Source organism: Sebastes fasciatus, chromosome 3, assembly GCF_043250625.1.
Source record: "Sebastes fasciatus isolate fSebFas1 chromosome 3, fSebFas1.pri, whole genome shotgun sequence".
Taxonomy (NCBI): domain Eukaryota; kingdom Metazoa; phylum Chordata; class Actinopteri; order Perciformes; family Sebastidae; genus Sebastes; species Sebastes fasciatus.
In genome coordinates, this window is record NC_133797.1 from 34416241 (window position 1) to 34432239 (window position 15999).

Sequence of the window (15999 nt, forward strand, 5' to 3'; positions counted from 1 at the left end):
AAATCATCTGATATGACCGTGATCATCTAGACCTGTAACCAAACAGTAGCTATATGATATTCTGCAGGTTTTCCAATGTGTGCTAGACATTAAATCAGCTGGTGTGGCTGAAAAGTGGCACATGTTTGGACTAAACACCCGTCTCTGACACTAAAGCCATGGATAAAGGTGAACTGAGCAGTGGTGAGTTATCAACATCAGGTTTCATGGTGCTCCTTTGGTCTTTTGTGTGCCTGCACTGCCTGAGATGACTACACAGCTCAGTACCTTTTTGTACTACGCATTGGATCAAATACTGCCCTGAAGGTGATTATACTTTTTTTCTATATTGCAGAGTTTGGCTCCATCTTGTGGAGGTTTGAGCAAAGAGTGGCTCAGTTCACTGTGCAGCAAGTTAAAGCAGCATTGTGTAGAAATGGAGAAAATATGATTAAAAAGAGTTATCTTTATAAAACGGTCACTATATGCTCCTAATGGCATCTGCAAGATTTCACAGACTGGAGGAAAACAACCAATCAGAGCTGATCTGGAGCCTGGCGTCTCTGAGCAGCTGTCAATCACTTGGTCAACAGTCAAACTAGGCAGTGCTGATCAAATTTGAGCAATATTCTGTTACTGTAATGCCTATTTCTAGCCTCAAATGTTTTCAGAATCATCTTGTAGTGTACTGTTTAGCTGTAAAATGCGAAAGTTTGTGACCCGGCAGCCATGTTGAGATCAGTTGAGGAAATACCAAGCACCGCCCACCAGCCGGAGCACAGCCAATAGGAACGCTCTCTCTCTGAAATGAGTCATACAAGACTAGATACTGTAATTTGCTGTATTAAAGCTGCAGTGGGTAGAAATGGAGAAAATATGATTAAGAAAAGTTATTTTTATAAAACAGTCACTATATCCTGACAGTGCATGAGACAGGTAATCTGAAAAAATAATGTGCCTCTGTGTCCTCTGGTGCTCCTAATGGCATCTGCTAGATTTCACAGACAGGAGGAAAACAAACAATCAGAGCCGAGCTGGAGCCTGCCGTCTCTGAGCAGCTCTCAATCACTCGTGAACTCCAATCAAACAGTCAAACTAGGCAGCACTGATCAAATATGAATCAATATGCTGTTACTGTAATGCCTATTTCTCTCCTCAAATGTTTTCAGAAACATCTTGTAGTGTACTGTTTAGCAGTAAAATGAGAAAGTTTGTGACCCGGCAGTCATGTTGAGATCAAGTTGAGGAAATATCAAGCACCGCCCACCAGCCGGAGCACAGCCAATAGGAACGCTCTCTCTCTGAAATGACCTGTGATTGGTCAAAGTCTCCCGTCACGGGCTAGATTTTTTAAAGCCTGAAAACAGAGCCATGAGGAGGTGCAGAAGTCTAGTTTTCTCTCAGAACACTTAAGTTACAATATGCTGAAAGGTTATTATGGAATTTTTGCCCGATGATGCCAAAAATATAATGCCTACTGCAGGTTTAATACTGGGAAAGAGCGATTAGAGTTAGAGCACCATTATCTTAATCAGAACATTTGTATTCGTAGAAATCTTGATAGGACAAGTTTATGCTGTTTCTTTTTATTTTTATCCATTTCTTTCTCCTGAAACTTCCACTAGGGGGAGAAATTGCTCCAAGGAAGTGGTCTAAGATTTAAGTTGGTGTCAGTGTTTGCCAGGCAACAGAGTCCTGCTCTCTTATGTAACTTTACGATGCTCTGTGGGTTTGAACTGCACAGTTCATTAATACAGGAACCATAATGTCAAAGCCAGATTTAGCACATATCCCATTACACATTATAATATTATATGAGGAGTCTCACCCTATACTTTCTCACACTTTTCTCTGTCACGGAGAGTCAAAACTGCGGCTTCTGTTCTGTTATTTTTAAAAGAATAACACACACACACACACACACACACACACACACACACACACCTTTCTCCTTTCTGTCACCTTACACATAAACGAGGTCCCCACACGCTTAACTTTTTCCACCGTACCAGCACTGAGACCAGTTTTAATCACCCTGTCACCACCATTTGCACTCTTTTCTTCCTCCCTTCTCTCTCAGGACATGACTTTTCTCCACAAGTCTCAATTTCATGCTCCCATTTGGATAATTGCATTAGAATTATGTTATGTAACGTGTATTTCTTCACGTCTCTCCGTATGTATTTATGTATTTTAAAGTATATGACCTTCGCATCGTGTAATTTGGTTCGTGGACCTTAAAAGTGGTGCGGGCTGAAATACCAGCAGTGTGTTTTTATGTGAAATACCATACTGCCAGACTGCCAGAACCCCATCGGGGCAGAGCAGAGCAGGCAGCGGGGCACTCGCTCACTCCTCCCTTTGAAAAAACAAACTCTCTTACCATAAAACACCTGTCACCTCCCCGTCCTCTATACACTTCTCTTTCTTCTCCTCTCTCTCTCTCACCACCCCCTCACCTCCTTTTATTCTTTCCTCTGGACGTTTCCTGCACATCAGCCCTTTCTCGTAAAGTGTCTCCCTTGATGTTTTTGTGTATCGTGTTGCACACAGTGTGCACCACCTCTCAGGTGACGGGCCATGTGAGAGAAACAGCTCAATCATGGGCCATTGGCCTGCTCCTGACGTCACTTTGTTTCCCAGACTGTATTAGATCGCTATCTTCATATGGCCTCAGTACATCTCGTTACTGTTGTTCCTTGAGGAGCGTCTGTTAGTCACAGACAGTCTGGGTTCAATTCACACATTAAAAAACTATCAGGGGTGGAAAATAACTAATTTAGTCAATTACTGAACATAGGTATGTAGGTCACCCCCAAAGAAGACTGTTTGTGCCGATACACGTGGGTTGTAACCCATCTTAAAATGTGCCAGCATTGTCTGTTTTTAGTATTTCACAATGAAATAGCCATCGAATGAAAGGCTTTTTAACTTTTTGCTGGAAGAGTGTCTTGGACCTTCCTTCTTTTGTGAACTGAACTTACTTGTACTTTACTTGAGTGTTTCCATTTTTCTTCTACTCAATACTTCTACTCCACCAAATTACAGAGGCAAGGCAAGTTTATTTATACAGCACATTACAGCAACAAGGCAATTCAAAGCGCTTTACATAAGACAGAAAGCAGAAAGCATTGAGACAAAGTGCACAAGAAACACATTATATAGAAAGACATTTAAATACTATTAAAAACAGTCATTAAATATCCAAGAGAATACCGTTGGACAGAGCCAGGCTACCTGTCTTTGTGCTAAGCTATAAGCAAATGCTGGCTGTTGAACAGAGAGATACAGTGGTGTAATGGAGGGTATACGCAGGTATACTGGATATACCCTCTTTTTCTGGCGGTTTACAGTATAGCCACCTATCAGCCATTGGAATATATAGGAGTGTATACCCACTTTCTCATCGATAATACACCCACCTCATCAACCACCACTAGACACATACTGTATGAGAGCAGTATCTTACCATCTAACTCTCTCAAGCGTATTTCCCAAAATGTCAAATAATGCTTTAAGTAAATTAACTGAATACTTCTAACACTAAAAACTATGATTACGTCCTGTAAGAACATACTTCTTGATTGAATTAGGAGCAAATTTGCCCTGACTGTGACTCCGACTCTGGTTTGAATCTCAGCTTGGAAGAAAAGTTATTCCCATCTATCTCCCAGGATACAATGCAGACGGAATAAATATAACCATGAAACTTCTCACAGACCAGCGCTTACATTCAGTGAATGATTTTCCCATCTAAAAAAGACTGGTCTACGTCACACGAGATTAGTTTTACATCTCTGATTTCCTCTCGTTCGGCATCAGAGAGGAAGCTGAAAACAGAAGCCGTCACAGGACTTTGAGAGCTCCCCCTGTACCGTGACCACCGGAGGATTAAAATAGATGGGCCATGACTTTGTCTCCTTGGACACACCATTAGAGTGATGACTGACAGCTTCCTGACGTGGTTTCCTTTTTTAAATTGAGTCATGACTCCAGTCCACAAGTCAGACAGGTAGCGGCGGAACAAAGACGAATGTTAGTTCTCTAAAGTCGATTCAACAAAGGAAAATACTGGTTGAACACCAGTACACAACATGTCTTTGGTTTTGTTGTGAAATTCAGGAGGAGTTTAGTTTGTAAGGTTACATGTGATTAAATGAATACTTGTTGGGTTTTCTTTGACATTATTAGCTTGTGTTGGCAGGTAAAAGAAAGTGTCCAATCTCAAGGAATAAGATTGATTTTGTAATTAGCATCATTACTGATTTAAAGTCTCTTTTTGTTTTTGTGAGGACTGAAATCAGCTCAATGAATCATAAAATGTTCAAACGTGCCAAAGGCTGGAGAAAGATTTAGTTGAGGGGAGGAACAGGAAAGATGAACAGCTGGGGATGTTTACTGTGTCTGTAACTCACATTCATCTCTCTGTCTCTCCCTTGTTAGGAGTGTTTATGTAACTGTATTAGGACATTGATGAGAGAGGACTGTAAACACCCGACATTTGTCACATGGATGAAGAAGCAGAGGGGTGTCCATCTATAGCACAAGTCATGAAATTCTCTCAATTTCTGAAGGAAAATTTGTTCATTTATTATCGTATTTTATGATTTAGATTCAAGATTCAAATATTTATTTGTCTGTCACTGCAGTGTAATAATACAACAGAGAAAAATACAATGACATTATTTAAATAAGGAACATTATGAAAAACACATTTATGCAAAAGAAAATAGAGAGCCAAAGTATGTGCATTACAGAAAATAATGGCAACTTAAATAAGTAATTAAACATTGTTTAAGGAAAACAGGATATGGAATATGGAGCACAACTTTATTAATTAATTATATTTAATAGGGATGATACACAATACCATACATTAATTGCACCAGATAACCAGCTAAAAGGTCATTTTCATCTGTTTCAACTGGGTTGGGTCCGACAATGATGTGCAGGTTGGCCCAAACTCAAAGGTACAGTGTGTACGATTTTAGTGGCATCTAGTGGTGTGGTTGCAGATTGCAACCAGCTGAGTACCCCTCCGCTCAAGCTTTGTTTATACTCGCATGAGACACTGTGGCGCGGGCACTACAAGCATGCACAGAGGCGTTTAAGCTCAGTGCATTATTCATTGCAATATGCACCGAAAAGCCAGGAGGTGTACAAACCAAATATTCTATGGATAAGCAAGAAGTCAACGAGTGGTACTGGAAATGAAAGTAGGCTGCCTGGCAACGGTAGTAAACATTAAACACCGACGTACATACCGCCAAACATTGCTTTGTGTACTGTAATTATTACCGTCGCGTACCTCTAAGTCAAAATGACTTTCTGTCTCTCGGTGCTTCCCCTTAGGTCGCCACTCTTTTCATGACACCTTTTTTTAGCTTTTACCAAACAATAATAATCAAACAATTTCTTCTCGAAGGCGTCCATGTTGAAATGAAAAGCGCAGTGCTCACAGTCGGCGCGTAGAGTTACAAAAATTCAGAGGTGCTCCACAAACCACCATGACAACTTACGGAGCCTTCGCAAACCACGCAAAAACCATGATGACGTAATTTTCTGGCGCCCGCACCTCGTGCCGGCTTCCAAACCAAGCTTCACTTCTCCCTTTCCAATTATGTTGGAGAACTACGGTGGCCTTCAGGTAACGTAAAAATGTAAATGGATCTCTTTAGAGACAGTGTTTTGTTTGTCCGTTCTGGGCTACTGTAGAAACATGGTGGAGCAACATGGCGGAGCAACATGGCGGAGCAACATGGCGTACTCCATGGAGAGGACCAACTCCCTATATAGATATGACGGGCTCATTTTAAGCTAACACAACGATTCTTAGTTTCAGGTACACTAATGAAAACATAGCTACGAATATTATATTCCATTTATGCTACTAAATCCCCTAAAATGTTACACACCGTTCCGTTAAAACTGAATCAATCACCTATTTTAAGCCTGAAACAGAATATGGGTTATAGATCATTACCTCCTGTATGAGGGCGAGGTTTAACTAACCTACAGAGATTTCCCAGCACCTGAGACCACCACAGCCCAATGCTGAGAAACCATGTGAGATGTTTGGCTTTCTAAGCCAGAACTATGCACGCAGCCTATATACATGGACATTCATAGCTGGAATCTTACTTTCAAGCCTCTGCCTATCACATTTCTCTCATCAAAGGAGGTCTCTGTGTCAGGGCAGGTGTGGCTGAAAACCTGCGGTTGAAAAAGCGAAGACAGTGGAGGAGGAGGAGGAGGAGGAGGCCAACCCTCACATGAGCTGCCCTTAAAACAATAATCTTGCTTTCACCCTCGACTCCACCATTCTTTCCAAGTGATCATATCCTCATCATTCCCATGTCAGCACCATATGTGGTTAGAAATAATAGTCAGGGACAGCTGAATTCAAGATGAACAGCAAAACAATCAAAATACACCTTTGAAAACTATGGAAACACATTTTCTCTGATGGGCACAGACAAAGAAGGGCGTGTTGACGCTCTCTCTGCCAACTGCTATTATCTTACTATTTGCTTAACACACTCCACTTTAATTTTCTGTCCTGGCACCTACATTAGTCTGGAAAAACAGAGGGAATTCCTCCTCCTCCTTTCTCTTTTTCTTTTTTTTTTCCCCCAGAGGTGGAGGTCCTATTAATGTTCCCATGCTGTCTGGAACCAGCTGAATATATTTACTTAGTGTTAGCAGAGCGGCGGCCACAAAAGCAGGAATGTGCCTGAGTGTGACTTGAAAGCGGCTGTTACATTTTAATTTTTAACCCATAAAATAAATACAGAGAAAGCCCTGCAGAATTTTTATGAATGGCTGCATTCATTCCAAAAACACGCCCACCAATCAGCGAGCTGTCCTCACGGTGAAGCCACACCCCCGTTTGGAATGTTGGTGCTGCTTCCTGCGCTCTGATTGGTTGGAAGTATGGAGAAGGGGGCGTGGTCTCCCAGAGGCTCACCACCGGGTATAAATTAGATTTTAGACACTTAGCCCAGTAGAATAACAAGGACTGCGGTCCAAAAGAGACTGAAACTCAGTGTGAAACTACTTAAGACTATAGCAACCGCTCAGTGGAGTGGAGCTTGAAGATTTAATTTTATCTTTATTTGTATTTTTCTTAAACTTGTCAAAGGCTAATCATGGCATTTCTGATCTACCTGACTCTACTGACAACAGCCGTCATCACACAGGTAAAATGATTCTCTCCTAACTCTATTTACAGAGTGGTTTTTTTTTTTTAAAGATTGAGATTAATGTGTAATCTGCTCTTGATAGTAGCTATAAATGTGATTAAACTTTGATCTCTTGAGTATGAACAGCATAAACTGGTGTAAACAAACACCTTCAACATCAGATTACTGATGTAACTTTATGTCTGTCAGCCTAAAAAGTGCAATACAAAGTTTGGTAAATAGGTGGGGTTAGTTATCACTCTGCTTACATAACATTGTAAAGGCTTCTTCTGAGGCTGGTTGTCATTTCTGGTAAGCAGCATGCCTACTCATGTCTCTTTTTTTTTTTTTTTTTAAAGTACAGTGACATTTTGATTTCCTCAGACTGAAACAAGTTGGCTCTAGTGCTGGAGCGATGACTCAAACTCTGAGTCAGCAGGGGACTGGGCACAAACCCTGAGCTGTCTAGACACTCTGGCCAGCAGTGACTTGACTTAGTACTTACTGTACTGCAGTGCTTTGTGTGTGGAAGAATTCAAAATGATTCACAAACCCTGAGATGATACAGAATCAGAAATGACCATGCTCTTCCTCACACTTGGAAAAAAAGCTAGTACTAGTGTACTGATGATGACTTCAGCACCCATACATTGTGTCTCTATAAGACATGCCAAGAATGCCCTTTGTTGAAGCTGCACTGTAACAAGTCTATGGGTTTTTCTTCTCTTTTCTTGGCTGTAGAAAATGTTGCATGACTCAGATCATTTGTCTGAAGATATGATCTCCACTCTCTGCTCTTTCCCTCATCCCTCCCAGGTGACCGCTAGCTGCCCAGCAGTGTGTGAGTGCCCCGACGAGCCCCTGGTTTGCCCTCCAGGAGTTAGCAGCGTGCCAGACGGATGTGGGTGCTGCAAGGTGTGCGCCTCGCAGCTCAACCAGGACTGCGGCCACATGAGGCCTTGCGACCACCACAAAGGGCTGGAGTGTAATTACGGCAACGATGTGACCATGGCCTGGGGCATCTGTCGAGGTGAGAGAGAGGAGGGAACAGGGAGGGAATCTCACTCAGAAAATAGCTTCCTATACTACAGCTATTTGCACTGTTCACCCGATGGAGGGCATAGTGTTAACATGGAAAAAGAATCCTATATTTAAAATGACGAAGGTGAATGTGCTTTAAAAGCCAAAAGGTTGTGATACCTGTGCAGCAATATACAAAAGATGTCCAGGACATCGATGTTAATTGAACATCCTTTCCATAAAATCAAAGCCATCACAACACGGTGATTAAGCAACATGTAACCGTGCCCTTCCGGGAACAAGACAGGAGGGTATTTTAATGAGTAGTATATGTTTTATGGCAGCGACAGGGGGTTTCAAAGATAAAAATACACCTTCCATCTGCATCGTGCCGGTGCTGCCCCACAAACTATGAATAGCTGGTTCCTCCACGCCTCGGAGACAAGGAGTCTGACACTTCCTGTCTCCTTATTTCCACTGACCTTTCCATCCTAGTGGTCCTCTGTGTGATCATTGTGCACTGTTGCCATGTGAAGTCATTGTGTGTGGGTTTTTGGTCAAGTCAGGAGGAACTTTACTCAACAGCTGTTGAAATAAGAGCACATGGTGAATTCTTCTTAACATACTTAACATCCCTTTTAGACTTTAAAGGATGTCCTGTAGAAACTGAGATACCTAACTAACCTATGGATTGTGCCAGGAATACCCCTGTTTGCCCTTTTGCTTTATGCACAACAACAGCCAGTTTGTTCACATGACCAATCTGCAATTTGCGAGTCATTAAATGTTTGGTTTCAGCTGAGTAAAATGTGTCTTTCCAGCAAAATCAGAGGGACGAACGTGCGAGTACAACGGCAGGATTTACCAGAACGGCGAGAGCTTCCGTGCCGGCTGTAAACACCAGTGTACCTGCATCGATGGCGCCGTCGGCTGTGCTCCTCTCTGCTCCAACAAGCTGCCGCAGGCCTCTCTATCCTGCCCCTACCCACGGCTCGTCAGGATACCCGGGCAGTGCTGCTTCAGTGTGGACTGCCATAAGGGCACCTGGCGGCTCCCACCTAAGCATCAGGTACGTTTCTTTTCATGTCATAGCAAAGGACTCTCTTAGGAAGTGTTTGGCACACATGGCACAAATTGGAAACATATTTTATGGATGTATAAAACAAAGGTGATTGGGATGAAAGAGTGATTTCTACAAAACAAAAACAATTTAAATATATATTTTTAATCAAACAATTACCAAAACTGACCAAAACTTCAAGATGGAAGATTTTAAGTTTATTATGATCACATAAGATCATAAGAAAAACATCAGATCATCACAATTAAGAAGCTGTAACCAGAGAATATTTGTAACCTAATCGAAAACAAAAGACTCGTACAGGTAGAAAGGAGTAAAGTGTCTCTCCTCTGACCTACTGCCCTGAAGTAATCCCCTGATAATCAGGGTGCCATGGTGATAACACTGTGAAAAACACATAAAAGATAGCTGGACTGCGGCACAGATGAATCCCCAGCACTGTCTCATCTTATCTTATCTCTCATCACAGGTGCCTCCGCCACAACAGCACCTGCCCAGACGTCAGCACCATCCTGCCCCACACCAGCCTGACAACGAGCTGGCCAACGGGCTCGCAGACGCCAAGGCCAGCGGCTGGGAGAATGAACATGGCTACAAACACCTGCCTGGTGAGAGAAAGGGAGACTGAGAGGAGAATATTTAGTGTTTATCGTCACTAACATTTTTGTTTCGTTAGTTATTTTAAAGAGGACCTATTGTGCTTTTCTCCTTTCCTTTAGTGTGTTATATAGTTTTTTGTGCATGTAAAAGGTCTGAAAAGTTACAAAGTCCATGCCAAAGGGAGTTACTCTCCCCAACAGAAACACTGCTCCTGAACTGCTTAAAACTCCTTGATTGAAGTCCCGCCTTTTCTTCAGTAACATGGTGATGTCACCAAGTAACACAATTGCATAATACCTGCCTAGCCGCTAGTTTGGCACGCCCTCAAACAAAGCTGCGTAGAATGGAGCTGGATTGGAGTCCGAGGAGTTTGGTTCGGTTGACCAATCACAACAGTGGGCCAGCTGACCAATCAGAGCAGACTGGGCTTTTTTGACACAGACAGAGGGTGAAAGGATGTGCACCTTAAAATTAGCATAATAGGTCCTCTTTAAATTGGGTGCTGAATATCACAGAGTTTGCAATGTAATTAAGTTAACCGTAATCATAAGAAATAATTAAAATACTGTTACATAAAAACAGGTAATCTAACATTCAGTGGTTCTCAAACCTTTTGGCTTGTGTTAAAACAACGCTCTGTTTATTGTGACCCCAGGCTGTGACCAGTTCAACTGAAAAGTAATTATTCCTCCTCAGACTGCTGCATGATCAACCATTCACGAGAAAAAGAGTCTGCAGCCATGCTAGCAGCTCTGTGAGGCTGCACTTTGGCACAGTGGTGCTTTGATGCTATAAACCATAAACCAAAGGATTGGACAAATAAAATGTTGGCCTGATGTTGGCGCTGGATGGAAGATCAAGGGGTCACCAGTAACCAAAGTCCTTCATCCTCTGGGCATCATGAATGTTCATACCAAATGTCATGGCTATCAATTCAATGGTTGTTGAGATATTTCAGGACCAGAGTAGAGGACCAACCAACCAACATCGCCATCCATAGAGCCACACTGCTAATGTAGCTAACAAGTAAAGAGACCACTGGCGTAACTGATGTGTATGATTTTTTTCTTTTTCTCCCTCCTTCTGGGCTCCTCAGTGTGGAACCATCTGAAGGAGAAGAAGTGTCCCGTCCAGACCACTGACTGGTCCCAGTGCTCCAGCAGCTGTGGGATGGGCGTTTCCTCTCGCATCACCAACAAGAACCCCGAGTGCAAGCTGGAGAGAGAGGCGAGGATCTGCACCGTACGGCCGTGCCACGGCCTGACCGTCCCCGCCAAGGTGAGGCGGACTGAACTTGACTTGAACTGACGGAGAGCCAGACAGAGTGCGGAGGTCGAATATTCACTCGTTACTGCCAAGAGAACTTCTTATCACAACAACAACTTATCTCTCACACAGTGAAACCTAAACGCCTTGTGATAACAGGCATCAGTAAGGCATTATTTCACCTCTTATCTATCCATGTCAGACTACGCAGGGGGAAAACAATACCTGCTCATTTTTTTTGCTCTGCTTCCTTGTTTCCATCTTTAATCTAAAGAGCAGAGGCAGAGAATGAATCGTTTGACCTTCTGGCCGCTGAGTAAATATGCTGTTAGTGCTAAAGCCATCTTTATCCCGAGTTGAAGAACAGAGATTATCTCGGCGGTACTTTCAGGGAAGCTCTGCATCCAGTGGGAACCGGGCAGTGCTGATTTTACTCGGCGGCGTTTTGGTGGCAAGCAGGCGCCTTTTTAAATATAGTCCCCCACCCCCGGCATTCCTGCCAAGCAACTGTCCATAGCTAGGCCCCGTCTGTGTACTCGGAGTCCAGGGAAGCGGTGTGTCTATATTAATCCTCCATGTTGGACACACACTAAGAGCTCTTTGCTCTGCTCTACTGAGTTAAAAGCTCTGGTGCCAGGAACGATCATAGGTGTCAGTGTGTTTAACAGAAAGGCACACTCAGATGTTAAATAAATGTAAAATTAATCACTTTAATCTAAAAATAATCCCTCCCTCAATCCCTGTTTTGGCATAACAAATTGAAGTCTGGCTCTCTTAATGTGAAACTAATGAGTTTGAGTGTAAAGCTGCTTAAATGTGCTGTTATGTAAAAGGACAGGGCAGATAAAAGTCAGATGTTATAATGTAAATCTTCATATGACTTGTTTGCTACTGAAGCCAATTAGAAACATCAGACTATGACACTTTTACTTTTATCATCCAACCACAGAAAGGGAAGAAGTGCTCCCCGACCCAGAAGGCTCCGGAGCCCGTCCGCCTGTCCTACGGAGAATGTACAAGCGTCCGCCTTTACCGGCCCAACTACTGCGGCATGTGCACGGACGGACGGTGCTGCTCGCCGCGGCGCACACGCACCGTACCCGTGACCTTCGTCTGCCTGGACGGCGAGCGTTTCCAGAGGTCGGCCATGTTCATCCAGTCGTGTAAATGCAGCGACGACTGCGGCCACCTCAACGAAGTGGCCCTCCCTCCGCAGCAGTGGATGTACGGAGACACACACCAGTTCATAGACTAGTGCTGAAGAGGATGTTTAATTTTATCTTAATGTGATGAGGTCAACTTTCTTGATGAAGGAAGACACTTCAAGACTAGGGGCCATTTTTTTTCTCTCATCTGGCTCCAAATGAGTGAAGACCACAAGCACCCAAAGGGCCGCCTCGGTTTTATTCTCAATCATAAAGGCAACCCTTGATTGTGATATTATTGTGTGACCGGAGTGGATTGTACACTTGCCCGCTCCTGTTCAAACAGACATGGGACCTAAATTAGAGCCCTGTAGCGTCCCTGGACCTCCTCCTCTCTGGACTGATTGCTGGTTCAGGTGTGGAGGATTTATTTTTTTATTTTTAGAGACCCTCAGATCAGCCTGAGAGGAGAAACACTACAAGAGCAACAAAGCACTTTGTTTAGCACTGAAACTTAAGAACTAGAACTATGACCGCAGTGCCCAAGGATCACCTCACCTGCAACAATAGCCTCACATACTGTGACGGTGGATGACTCCATATCCCACAATGCACTGTGACTACTCAGCGACAAGCAAAAGAATCTTTTGCAGCTTTATGTAGAAAGAAAATGTGGACTTATAAAACCAGCACAGCATGTTATGAATATAAACAGACTGTGCCTTTTTTTGGCATACTGACATGACAAGCCATTTATATTTACACACTGCAATGAATGACTGTTATATGACTGTTCCTGTGTAATTCAGGCTGTTGAAATGATAAGGAACGCTATCTGGACCTGACACGAGCGTTCAGCAAGGACTGGACCAACGCCAATTGATTTCTTGTTTGTGCATTAAATGCAGCGTAGAGAAATGTCTTACACACACCTATTTGAGAATTTATTTTGGATCGCACTATATTCTGTAAATATATTTTCTTTATTTGGATCCAAGTTTGTATTATTGTCACATTTATATACGTCCGTGGATTGAGACACTACAGTGTAGCTGTCGCACGTTTGTGTTGGTCCATCCATGTGATAAAAACTGTCTGCTGAGCTCAAGTTTCATGAGGTTTTATTTTAACTTAACTTGCAGTTTCAAACTTGGCAGCCAGTTCAAAGTTGCCATGTGTTTGGGAAAACAGTCTAACAGCCAAGTCTTCAAACTAGGATGATGGCGCCCTCTGCTTGTGAAGATAGTTAACTACAACAGTTTGTATTTTATATGGTACTGTTGTAGTAACTATGTTTAATTTAACATCTGAAAAGACATTAATTAAAAACAACCAACACCATTAAATAAGGTATAAAAAAGTTTATTTCTGCAACCAAAACAATATATCCATGTTTTAACAAGGAAAACACTAAAACAAGCACCCTGCAAAGACATAAAATTAAAAAAAAAAAAAAAAAGTTGTTTTATTATTACGAACTTGCCAACTTATATGGTAGGAGGGACTTTAAAATAAAATGTTGAGGGGTTTTTTTTTTCTCCACCAAAATACAGCAACACCAAGGGTCACACACGATCTTCACTGGAAAGACACCTCAGACTCATCTGGACTGTTCAACTGCAAAGAGAGAAAGGAACGTTTTTAAGAAGGGTAAAAATATGTGATGTACCCTTTGTATACAGGCTATCATATAGGATGTCACAGATCAATGTATTTATGCTTTGCCTTTTTGTGTCATTCCATGTTTTTTACAACCAGATAAAGTCCAAGAGCAAATAGCCACCATGTTCACAGTGAAGGGATGGTGTATAAATCACTTGCTAAACACAAGCATACACATGTACAAAGACTGGTCAAGTGCAAGGCGGCTTGTGAGCAACAACAGAACTTACTGTAGGAGGAGATATCAATCTCCTCTGGTAGCTCTGCTACGTTGACCTCAAAGCGGTCTTGGACGTCGTTCAGGGTCTTGGCGTCGGCCTCGTCAGACACAAAGGTGACGGCCAGGCCTTTGGTGCCAAACCTGCCAGCACGAGCCACCTGAGGTAGAGAGAGAAGAAGTTTTGGTAAATTTGGTACACGCTACAGCCCCTCCTGTATGTGGTAAAATATACAGATGTCTGATATAGAAAACATAAATTATATTATATCTGGACTGACTCTGTGAAGGTATGTGTCAGAATCCTCTGGCATGTCGTAGTTGAAGACAATGTTGACTCGCTCAATGTCCATGCCTCGGCCAAACAGATTGGTGGCAACCAGGATTCGCCGCTGGAAGTCTTTAAACTGCTGGTACCGGGATAACCTGGGGCGGGGATGAGAAGATAATATTCCAAAGTTAGACTAAGCACATAAACTGCCAACATCTCCAACAATATTACACATAAATCTGGTTGTAAATTCTTCACCAGATACTTGCCTAAGAACAAATTACAGTACTGTAATGAGCTGTTTGTGATTTTTCATGCTCAGGATATTGAAATTAGGAAAGCTACTGTTGAATTCAAAGTGTGAACAAAAAGATGAGAATCAAAAGGCACCTACCGCTCCTCCTGTGCCATACCCCTGTGAATGGCGATGGCAGGGAAATTCTGCTCCACCAGCAGCTGGGACAGAGCCACACAGCGATGTACTGACTTAACAAAGATCACCACCTAAAAAGGAACCAAAAGAAAAAGCTTGTATATATTTTCTGGGAATGGCAAAGACATCAATGAGATAAAAGTCACAAATCAACAAAAATATCTCCCTCTAGAGGACAAGAAACTCTAACATTAAAATTAATTCTGATTAAGTAACTCTGAATGAGTGGTAGCTCTACCTGGTTGAACTCGAGAACATCCAGCAGGTCGAAAAGCTTTCGGTTCTTCTCGCTGTCCTTCAGCTTGCAGTAATACTGCTGTAAGCCGTGGAGCGTCAGCTTGGTCTCGTCATCCACAAACACTTCCATGGGCTACACAGGAAGAGAGAGGAGCCAAACGTTAGTCTCTCACACACATACACAGCTACAACGGCATGCAATTTTCTGAAGTTTTGGCTCGCTGAACCTGTTCTCCTAGACTGCAGCAGAGCCAGGAGGACTGACTGTCCTGACCGAGCCAAATCTGCCAAGGAGGATCACTTTGCCCCTCTGATATGGCCACTTATGGCACTGACAGCCACAAGTGGGCAAAGCTACGAGGGACTTTGCAACAAACACTGAACCAATGTTTATCGTAATGTGAACATGCATAAAAAAGGATACATAATAGCTGAATGAAGAAGAGTGGGTAGAATTTGAAAGATTCATAAATCTTGACGGTAACTCACATCCTGCATGAACTTGCGGCAGACAGGGCGGATATCTTTGCTTAGCGTTGCACTGAACATCATAACCTGCTTCTCATGAGGTGTCACCCTGAAGATTTCCTGGACGTCGCGCCTCATGTCTGTCAGAGAAAAAAAATATTATAAAAAAATTTGAATGAATTGCATTTTGATTCGTCTTTGTATAACAAATAAATCAGAAACGTTTTAATCAATGTCTATAAAAACACTTCCGTTCCTCTTACTCACCCAGCTGCTCCAGCATCCTATCGCACTCATCAAGCACAAAGTGCTTGATGTTCTTCACATTGAGGGTCTTGTTGCGGATGAGGGCCAGGGTCCGTCCTGGAGTTCCTACGACAATGTGAGGGCAGTTCTTCTTCAGGACTTCCTCGTCCTTCTTGATGGCCAGGCCACCGAA

The 15999-nt window shown here is 42.7% G+C and overlaps 2 protein-coding genes across 2 annotated transcripts in view; one reads left to right on the forward strand and one right to left on the reverse strand.

The window, feature by feature from the left end:
- Positions 1-6977: 6977 nt before the first annotated feature.
- Positions 6978-13374, forward strand: LOC141764868 (CCN family member 1-like). Its single transcript, XM_074630525.1, has 6 exons — positions 6978-7178; positions 7977-8190; positions 9002-9249; positions 9731-9869; positions 10958-11139; positions 12077-13374. Exons 1-6 carry the CDS (start codon positions 7128-7130, stop codon positions 12380-12382), a joined length of 1140 nt encoding a protein of 379 aa, XP_074486626.1. The 5' UTR covers positions 6978-7127; the 3' UTR covers positions 12383-13374.
- Positions 13375-13618: 244 nt separating this feature from the next.
- The window catches only part of LOC141764867 (ATP-dependent RNA helicase DDX39A-like), a 7153-nt gene continuing 4772 nt past the window's right edge, over positions 13619-15999 (reverse strand). Inside the window, exons 4-10 of the mRNA XM_074630524.1 lie at positions 15828-15999; positions 15582-15700; positions 15094-15225; positions 14817-14926; positions 14433-14577; positions 14165-14312; positions 13619-13889 (exon numbers count right to left, since the gene is read on the reverse strand). The exon at positions 15828-15999 is cut by the window's right edge and continues 105 nt beyond it. Of these exons, the coding sequence (XP_074486625.1) occupies positions 13873-13889; positions 14165-14312; positions 14433-14577; positions 14817-14926; positions 15094-15225; positions 15582-15700; positions 15828-15999 (843 nt within the window). The 3' untranslated portion in view covers positions 13619-13872. The remainder of the gene's footprint in view (positions 13890-14164; positions 14313-14432; positions 14578-14816; positions 14927-15093; positions 15226-15581; positions 15701-15827) is intronic.

Bases quoted from the DNA above. Each gene is read 5' to 3' on its own strand.
- LOC141764868 (XM_074630525.1), top strand. From the start codon at position 7,128: ATGGCATTTCTGATCTACCTGACTCTACTGACAACAGCCGTCATCACA. The intron at 7,179-7,976 runs GTAAAATGATTC...CATCCCTCCCAG, and splicing joins CAACAGCCGTCATCACACAG to GTGACCGCTAGCTGCCCAGC. The intron at 9,870-10,957 runs GTGAGAGAAAGG...TGGGCTCCTCAG, and splicing joins TGGCTACAAACACCTGCCTG to TGTGGAACCATCTGAAGGAG.